The 10,000-nt window shown below is 39.4% G+C and overlaps 2 protein-coding genes and 1 long non-coding RNA gene across 3 annotated transcripts in view; 2 read left to right on the top strand and 1 right to left on the bottom strand.

The window, feature by feature from the left end:
- LOC137983302 (uncharacterized) overlaps positions 1-441 on the top strand; it is a 3,468-nt gene extending 3,027 nt beyond the window's left edge. Inside the window, exon 2 of the mRNA XM_068830509.1 lies at positions 1-441. This exon is cut by the window's left edge and continues 2,320 nt beyond it. The gene's annotated coding sequence lies outside the window, so the exon portion shown is untranslated.
- A 3,678-nt stretch (positions 442-4,119) lies between these two features.
- Positions 4,120-8,203, bottom strand: LOC137982579 (potassium voltage-gated channel protein Shaker-like). Its single transcript, XM_068829695.1, has one exon. It carries the CDS (start codon positions 5,515-5,517, stop codon positions 4,360-4,362), a length of 1,158 nt encoding a protein of 385 aa, XP_068685796.1. The 5' UTR covers positions 5,518-8,203; the 3' UTR covers positions 4,120-4,359.
- Positions 8,204-8,386: 183 nt separating this feature from the next.
- On the top strand, positions 8,387-9,809 carry LOC137982872 (uncharacterized). The gene is made up of 2 exons (XR_011118846.1): positions 8,387-8,591; positions 9,153-9,809. It is a non-coding gene; the product is annotated as an uncharacterized lncRNA (long non-coding RNA).
- The last annotated feature ends 191 nt before the right edge of the window (positions 9,810-10,000 follow it).

Here is a 10,000-nt window from a genome sequence, read left to right as displayed (position 1 = left end):
GAATATCAGCGATGAACAACATCTGGGAGTAGACAAATAAACTCCTTGGTTAATTTTTAATCTGGGATTAACGTTAATCGGCTTTTGAACAACCGGGCCCAGATGATTATCAGTATTCAGATCATTCTAAGTTTATATTCAAATTCATGGATCAGCTTTCGTTTCGTTCGTTGCTTCTTTGCTACCGATTTTACACAGAGGCACCCAACGACCAATTTGTTGTAAAATGTATTATTATACCCCAGTTAATGAAAATAAATGTTATTAAGGCATCTTCAGGTGTTTTTCAGTGTTGCTGGGAAAACATTATCTGTTCCTTTTTCCCAGCAAGACACACAAGAAATTTCCCAGCCAGCTAGATAAAATTGGTTGGTTTCTCAGCCAGCTGATCAAATTTATTTCCCAGCCAGGAATTCCGCGCGCTTTCAAATCCATCGATCCAAAACGACCGAACAAAAGCGACAAAACCGGGACAAAACAGGTTTTTTTTCCGCAAACGCAATCACTCTGACCAGCCGTCGTATGTTTGGGAGAGGGAAGGGGTTCCTTTTTTTTTTTTTTTTTTTAGTCGTCCTCAGCCTTCAGAGTTTCTACAGCCAGCTCGGATTGAAATGCTAGAAAAAGTCAGTAATTCCCAGGCAAAACCTCTATCAATAACAAAATTTCCCAGCCAGCTCATCGAAACACCTGTATCTTTGCCAGCCAGCAAGATTCCTCTGGGGAACAGATAATGTGAGGAACAGATTCGTTGGGTGCCCCTGTTTACACAACCTGACAGCGCTCTCTTCGACCATATGTACTCCAAGCTCAAGGAGTATCGTTATTGCGTTACATAAATTTTATAAGGGTTTCAGTATCGGGAATTTAGCGATCGTTATTTAGAGCATTAAAATTGAAATAAAAACATACCAGAATTTCTCACCTTGCCTCCTTATCTTATTTATGGTATGTTCTTACTATTTCTGGTCGTTTCAGCGCGATTTTAGGGAGTTTTAGTTCTAGTTTTAGTTCTAGTTTAAGTATTAGTTTTAGTTCTAGTTCACGTGTCTTGTTCCTCGATATTCAGATATTACACCAGTCCTCGCGCTGCTTCACTGGCTTCCCATCAGACACAGAATTGAATTTAAAATTCAAGCCTCGACATGGTTTGGCGCCGAACTATACTTGTGAACTGTTAAGTGAAAAACCGTAAGGAAATACATTCCCTCAGATCTGCAGATGAGAAGCATTTGTTGGCCATACCCAGGACGAAGTCTAAGACGCTAGGTGACAGGGCATTCTTCCATGCTGCCCCAACCATATGGAACTCTCTTCCACTCGAAATTAGACTGAGCCCAAGTATTCAAGTATTTAAAAATAGGCTAGAGACATTTCTTTTTAAAAAAGCTTTTCATTGACTTGAACTATTTTATGAGCTATTTTATTGACATCATAAACTATTTTTTTTGTTTTTGCAATATAATGAACTGTAGTTAAATTTAACATTATTTTTAGTTTGCATTGAAAAGCGCTCTTGAGTACTTTAGTAGTTTTGAGCGCTATCATAAGTATCATACATTATTATTATATTATTACCGTTTCTCTCTTATATATATCATTCCCCAAGGTTGGTTACTTGCTGGCGGCGGTTTCGCATATCCATCGAAGGAAATCAGCCGTAAATTCACGAACGCTCAGGTCGCCTCCAGATTTAGCCCAGTGCACGTTAAAATCCTTCTCTAACTAATGCCTTTCTCTACCTGACAAAAACAGCCGCGGTGCGGGAATGTCGCGGCTCGCTAATCTAACGGCTCCTTTCCGTCGAGGACTGTCGGCAATGCTATACCACGAAGTTCTGTGCTCGGCCTTTGGAAAACACCTTACCGACCGGGCCCAAGGTTCAAATTTGTTATACACCGACCGGGCCCGGTTGTTCGGAAGCCGATTAACTTAATCCAGGATTAGCGTAAACTTTGGTTTATTTTTTTCAACTTTTCAGTGCAAGTTTCTTTTGCATATTTTTGGTTTTCAAGATTGACTTCCTCTAATGTAAAATTTTGCCAAATATCAGCGTTGTACAATATTTGGGAGTAGAGAAACAAACTCCTTGGTAATTTTTCTAATCTGGGATTAGCGTTAATCGGCTTTCGAACAACCGGGCCCCGCCGGCTGGGCAACGATGTCAGTGACAGGTACACTGTAAAACAGACTGAATGTTTATGTTTTGTTTGCGAAACATCTTTATTATGCATTAGCATTTCCCCGAGCTTCGTCCTCAGTACTTTCCTGAGAAGGGCCTCACTTTATAACTGTCACTGAGCATAAAGCCTCGTCGCGCACCCTGTGTGTAACAAATTTGAACGTTGGGCCCGGTCGGTAAGGTGTTTTTCAACGGTTTCCGAACCAAGAAAGTTGCAACGGGCAAAATCAGCCCACTTCGCCGCTTTTCAATTCCTTTCCGTGAAAGTTTGTCTGATATAAGGATTGAAATATGTAGCAGCACTATCATCCTTGGTCTCAGAGGAATTTCGGGTCGATTTGAGTTTTTGGAAGAATTTTACAGCAGCTTGTGTTTCCGACTGCTTCATCGGAGTTGACCCTGAAATATATAGAGAGAAAACAGCGAACCTACAACCAACTGGAATAGCCCAGAAATGGCCAAAGTACGCAACAAAAACACTGATAAGGTATCGAGAAGACAAGGTAAGGCATTTTTGTTCGATTCATGTTCCTTATTTTCGACTCCTAAACACGTTTTCAAATTCCTATACAAACGCTTATAATTTTAACTGATCGTGATGATCAAATTACATTGTTAGCTTGGGATACCTGTGCTTCGACAATCCGCTGGTATTTAATAAAAGGTAGAGCTCATTGACATTGTTACTTCTGGAAAATGGTTTTAACGCAGGAATTTTAATACATGTCTTGAATGGATTTCATCGTCCGGGTGAATGTAGAACTCTCAGAAAAAGGTAACTGTAGTGCTAGCAATCCTAAGAGCTATGCAAGCATTTGTTAATTGGTATGGAAATAGGCACACACAAGAAAAAAAATCTACGACCAACGTGGGAATAGACCATTTTACAGTTCTGCGCTCATTTACCAGGCCTTTGAATAAAAGCGAGGCTGGAGTTCACCTTGCTTTGATACAAACCTCACTGCTTTTCTCGTGTACTCGTTAGCATTAAAACAACACGCTTTACATTCGATCATTGCTAGGGATAATTGATCATTGCTAAGGACGGTTGATCAGTACTGAGGACTGTGGATCAATGCTGGGGAGAATTGATAAGGGCATGGTATAGAGAGTGACGGGCGACTATCGGTACATAATGTGTCCCCATACGTGGCGTACTTACCACACTTGGGTGCCCGACCGCTGGTCAAGGGAACGACGACTCTAGGAACGAGAGTGTGTCTTTCTTTGTTATATGGAATTCGGGTTGTAAAATATTATCTCATCGATCATGCGCAAGCTAGATCGAAAAACCTTTAACAAGATAAAAGGTGCACACCAAAGTAATTTCCAATATCTCTAGTTTGAAGGATGATACTTCAAGATTAATGATGAAATGGTATATGAAATGAATCATATATAAACTGCGGATATGAAATCAAGTGAAGCTATGATCTTCGCAGTTATGAACGCAATTTATTCAATTGCGTAGAGAAGCCTGAAAAATTCAGAACTTCAACGGGGTTTGAACCCGTGACCTCGCGATTCCGGTGCGACGCTCTAACCAACTGAGCTATGAAGCCACTGACGTTGGGAGCTGGTCATTTGTGGGTTCTGATGGTCCCGTGAGGAATGAATCAATGATGAAATGGTATATGAAATGAATCATATATGAACTGCGGATATGAAATCAAGTGAAGCTATGATCTTCACAGTATGAACCCACAAATGACCAGCTCCCAACGTCAGTGGCTTCATAGCTCAGTTGGTTAAAGCGTCGCACCGGAATCGCGAGGTCACGGGTTCAAACCCCGTTGAAGTCCTGAAATTTTCAGGCTTCTCTACGCAATTGTATAAATTGCGTTCATAACTGCGAAGATCATAGCTTCACTTGATACTTCAAGATTGTAACCACGATCTCAAAAGTACTCTATCACAATATAAGTAGCAACAAGGGAAAGCACTGCTCATTAGCTTTTATCCAAACACGTATACACTTAATAGCATTTCACCCTCAAAATCCATTCTTAGGGCACCAGCCCCTCGTGTAGAAAAGTAAAAGAACCACGTGATATTACTGTGAATTAAATGCGTACATATTAGATTTTGTCAGGAGTCCGTGGGCTACTGATTGAATTCAGAATCCCAACAGGATAATGGTCTACAAACTTTGTAAGATTGCCGAAAATAGAAATCGATTTCTATGATTTTTTCCTCTCTTTTTCTGCGCTAACAATCGTCATGCTGACATTCATCACTTTTTTAAAATTCGTGACAAAAAGGAAAACAGGAAGTGTGATCACTAAGACACCGAATACAGTTGAGAAACATCCAACCACTTTACCCAAGACTGTAAGTGGATACTGATCTCCGTATCCTACAGTGGTAATTGTATTAACAGCCCACCACAGCGCATCGGGTATGCTAGTGAATGCGTTTGTCTCTTGATAAAAACTCTCCGCGTAAAATGCAGCGCTCGCAGAGAGCACCATACTTACAGAGATAAAGATCATAAACATTCCCAGTTCTTTCATACTTGTCGAGAAAGTGAAAAGCAAAGCACGCATACCACTTGAATAACGAGAGAGTTTAAATATCCTCAGTACACGTAGCGTTCTTGCCGCTCGAAGAGCAGACAGTGGGGCTCTGGCACCTTGCATTGTAAGAAGTATGTAGTATGGTAAAACACTGATGATATCCACGACATTGAGGGTGGAGCGAAAAAATCGAAGTTTACTCGGTGAACTGCAAAATCTGACAACTAACTCTACGGTGAACCATATGTAGCAACCCATCTCAAGAGATAATAAAATCCCTGAAGCGTCGCTGACAATGTTATCTTGTTCCGATGATTCAAGGCAAGGTATGGCAACTGATAAAAGAATGATAATCACGGATAAAACGGCCAACACTTTTGCGGCATATGATGACTCTGGGTGAGAAAAAAGCAACCAAATATTACGCTGGATAAAATTATTGGGTAGTTCTTCGTCGTTCCCTGAGAGGGCACGCTCAATCTTTTCGCGCGTCGAGATGAGGTTGCTGTGAATCTGAAAAAAGCGCACCTCTTCGAAAAAAACATTTTCTGGTACAACATCAGGTCTCACCAGTCTACCATACGACTGGTAATAAAAGAGTATTGCATCGAAGGCCAGTCTGTTACGATTGAAGAAGTACTCGTCTTGTTTTTTGTCGAAATATTTTATCCGCTTAGTCGGACAGCCTAGTAGCGTATCAGGAAACCTCGATAGCGTTTCTTCTAAGGTTTCAAACATGGTTCCACTGACGTTTATCCTTATTCGTTCATTAAATGGTCTTCTTTGTGGGCGAATTATCGACAAGCAATTCTTTGAAGTCATAGTTGACTCACTTATCCTCTCCGTTTGCCTCTCACACAGTCTTTCATGCCGTTAATTAGAAATTTTGGTTGTTTTGCCGTTTTCAGACCCAGTTTAGCTATGCTGGCTTAGTGCGCTCTTAAGCTGTCATCTACAAACCACTTGCCTGTCTTCATTTCCAAGTTTTTGATGAAATATTCGTCCTTTCAATTATCTAACTTAGTTTTGTTGTCATCGTTTCGCCTTTGATTAATTGCAATTGCATGATAATCTTGGTCTGGCGGGCTCTGATATCCACACAAGCTTTTTCTCTACCGGTATACAATTCCCCTCAGCAAACTCCAAATCAAGATGTCTTTAAGCGAGACAACATGCCTAAAAGCTGTCGATGAATTATTTACCCCATTTGACGTGTGGGATAAAGTCTTAACAGGATGAAAAGGCAAGAACCGAAAGCAATTAAAACCGAAAAAACACTGATAAAAGTTATTTTCAAGGAAGAGGGGAAATGAAAATATTGGCGCCCCCCGAAATTAACGATGTCGGTTGGAGGCCATTCACTTGTTTCACGAACTGTCAGGATTATGAACATTTATCCAAAACAAGTCCTGCTTTTGTTGGTTATTTAAATCAATGCGTATTTTGTGTCATGACGTGCGCAAGGAAATAATACAAGTTAAATAAGGAAGGTTAAAATATCTAAACGTCGGTGAAACATTGATAACTCGAAATTTAAATTGCAACAAGATCAAGACAACCAATGTCCGCTAGTCACTGTGGTTGATCCAAAATGCGACACGATTCTGTTGTTTGCGAGAAAGCATGTCACCGTCGGTTTGTGCTAATAGATGGGTATAACCAGAAAATGTGCCTCAGTACAGCCGATACATTCAAGTTAACAGTCGTTTTTCACATTGGAAATTGTCAGGATTTCAACCTGAGCAGGCAACTAAGACTGGAACATTCACTTATAGTGTTACACTGCGTATAATTTTAACTTCTGAGCAATGCTTTGCCGAGGCAGCATCAATTGAATACTTTTTACTGTTTTTACGATGATAGCTGAGATGTTTTGGTTTTCACTTTTCGTTGCGGGTGCTTGGAAAGTATATGACATTCATAAAATAATAATTAAGCGCGCAATGAAGCTCCTCAAAAACTGATTTCGGTGTTATATGCTTATGTAATTTGTTAAATCTGCGTTTCATAGCCCCGGTCATAGTTGATATTTGGCAAACAAGAGATAAGCAAAAACTTGGGCAAAAACGTCGTTAGAAACCTGATGTTAGAGAGAAAAACTGATTACGAAAGGAAACAGCTGCCATGTGACTTGATTATTAGAAACCCATCAGAGAGGTATGACAGTAATTACCCACCTTTTGTTTTAAATCGTTTTTTATTAGTGAAAAACTGATTTATGTTTTGAAAGTATGGAAGTAAGATTGACTTCTCTAGCGCAATTCACTCTTTCATTCCCGGCCCAAGATCTGAAAGTTAATTCTCGTTACTGACCGCCTGCCATGCATTACTTTTCATGCCAGGTATGGGAATTTGATGATATATCCACACGAATAACCCTAGGTCATAAATTTGTTTATTCTCGCTACCAGTTTGCTTAATAATGCATCGAGCTTATGAGGAGAAAATTTATATCAGTTACTCTTGGGATTCAAAGGGTCAAGACCTTAGAATTTGACAAAGCAACTTATTTTCTGTTAGCGAGTTTTTGTTTTTTTCCAAATGTAAAAATTCCAGCTCGCTCTTCGTTAGTTTAGTGCACATTGATCCATAAAAGAAAACGAATCTTCTAGCATCTGACAATAGACCATTTTACAGTTGTGTGCTTAGTTACCTGGCCTATGAATGAAAGTGAGGCTGGTGTTGACTTTGTTACTTTAACAAAGTATAATTTTCGACTCCGTTTTGGCCTTTTTTTTTTCGGGTCGCGTTGTGGCTGCGCATGCGTAAGATCTCTCTGTCTCGTAGAAGGCAGGTCAAGTGGGAGTCGAACTTCAGAGGCAATCGCGATGACCGCTAAACCACGGAAGACTACGTGACAGAATAACGGGGAAACATGTAATAAAGAATTGTGTGCGTGACCGGAAACGACTTTTTGTGTTTTCGTTGCACGCAGTCCAATATCCGCTTATTGTATGACTCTGTAACCGATATCGTAATTATATAATTCTCCCAGTATTGTTAAGAAAAAGTGTTAAATATTTTAAATATCATCTTAAGAGACTTGCAAAGCATCTGTCTTCTGGTTTTGATTGGAATCAATGCCGTTAACAACAGTTTTAAATGTAAACAAATATCCACGATCGCACTTAATCCTATCATTGCAATTGGGTCAAGGAATGTCGACTGTGAACTTCAGACTACGGAATTGAAACTGGATATTTACCAAGACATTGTAATATCGAAAAAACCCAGTGAAATACTGTGAACTTAGAGGGAAGTCGGCTAAAAATCCTCCGAACAAAGTGTAGGCTACCCGTAGCCTCTTGTTTTGATAGAAACCTCACTGCTTTTCTTATGTAAATTCCAACTAATTAGCATGAGAACAACATCGTTAACATAAAAAACGCAGGGAGGTCTGTATCATAATCATAACAAGATCAACTCCAGCCTCAATTTCATTTAAAGGCTACGTAACTAAGCACATACCGTATTTTACTCGAATAAGCGCCGCGGCGCTTATTTTTCGCGCCACTTATTCGAGGGCGGCGCTTATTTAAACAGCAATAAAAGCAAGGTGACACACACTAACACCAACCCGTTTTCACTGGCGAAAAATGTCTGCGCATGAGTCGCGCGATAGGACACGTGACGCGTTTCCGGGACTATCATTGGCTCTCGTGAAAAAAGCACCCCCGAGAAGAACAGAAAAATGGCTGCCGTTTGAGAATCGATAGCTTGTTGGTTTCCGTTCTTTTTAGAGCGATCAAGGCTAGTTTTAACGCCAGTTTCAAGTGGAATGTATTCTTAGAGAACGTCTATGTTGTGTAAGTCGTTTGAAAGTCCAATCCAACCAGCATCCTCGGAAAATTTGCTCCTGGAAAATTTTATTTCGTGGGAAAAGAGCTGCGAAACAGGTGAGTTTTCTGCGCAATTTTTAATGTGGAAAGTTTGTTGCCACCGGGTACAAAAAGTTACTGTAATGTGCAGAAAGGAGGATTCCTAAAGTTTCCGTTCATGTGTGAATTGGCTTGTACCAGGTGGCAGGGAAATGGCAATATTGTTCAACGTGAAGGTTATTTTTTTCTGCGTTACACCTTACGATCGGCACCTCTACATGAATGATCAATGATTCGATCAGATATGAATTTGACTTTGAAAGTGATTGTCTCATTGGGAACGTAACCCTAGTATCAAATATTTTAAATAGCTGCTTTTAAGGTCATTTATATTCCCTTTTCTGGTGAAGGTTTAAGTTATTATACTTTTTAGCAGTCACAACTCAACGATCCTTGCGTTCAAGTAGTTACCAAGTTATGGATTTGCAATCAATTTGAGTTTAAAATCAAAATCCATGTTAGGTAAAATAATGTTTCGAAGAACAAAAGTGTAGGTACAGATGTATATAGGTATCTATAGATTGAGGGTTTTTTTACTATTGTTTTCTGGAAGCATTAATGATGTAATTTTGGTTTTAGGGGACTGTCATGTGTTGTTGGATCAAGGAAATTCTGTTTTGAGTCAAGTATGGTTGACAGTGGATAGTTGTTCCTGAAAAGGCTGAAAGGAAGCTTTATTGCCTTGGACTTTTTTTGCTTACACCCCACATGTTTGTTCTTTTCTTACATGGCAAAATTTATTAATATATTATGTGATTTGGAGCTGCAGCTAGAAACAGTGTCCCATGCATAAGGTCTCATTGGGGTTGATGGCAGTAAAATAATTTTGGTAAAAAGTATGTTTAGAGTTTTTATCATAACTTCTCATCTTGGTCCTGCTGGACTTTAAACATGCTCTACCATTTTGCACAAGGAACTTGTCAATCAACCGTTACCTTTTGGTGTATTTGCAATATGATATTTTGGATGGCAATTGATTTATTTTTCTTATCCCTTATGTGTAGATATCCTATGTCTGTCACATAGTTAGTTTTAAGCTTTTGTTTCCTGTAGTGTATCTTTATTATAGTTAGCACATGACCCCACAAGCATGTGTTATTGCTTTAATATTGATTGTTTTTGAATAAAGGATATTGTTGTCTTGTCTTGTAGATAATGCAAAACAGCCTCAGTTGTATTTGCATTATTTCTGAATGTTACTTTTAAAGGGCAAACCATTAAAAAGTGTACAAAGTTTGCAGGAGTTCAGGAAAAATATTCAAAATATTCATTGATTTGAAGTTCCTTAAGCAGGTAAATCTTGAAGAGTTTACGCAACCATATTTGGAATATACGGCATTTCTTTTTGGGAATGTTCAAGTCCACAGAATTCATTTTCTTTATGTTGAGAAGTACTGTAAGACCGTTGACTCCATGGGGTTCCCCAT

This window comes from Montipora foliosa, chromosome 13 (assembly GCF_036669935.1).
Source record: "Montipora foliosa isolate CH-2021 chromosome 13, ASM3666993v2, whole genome shotgun sequence".
NCBI classification, from domain to species: Eukaryota; Metazoa; Cnidaria; class Anthozoa; order Scleractinia; family Acroporidae; genus Montipora; species Montipora foliosa.
The sequence above is the reverse complement of the archived record's forward strand: the minus strand, read 5'-3'. Positions and strand labels throughout refer to the sequence as shown.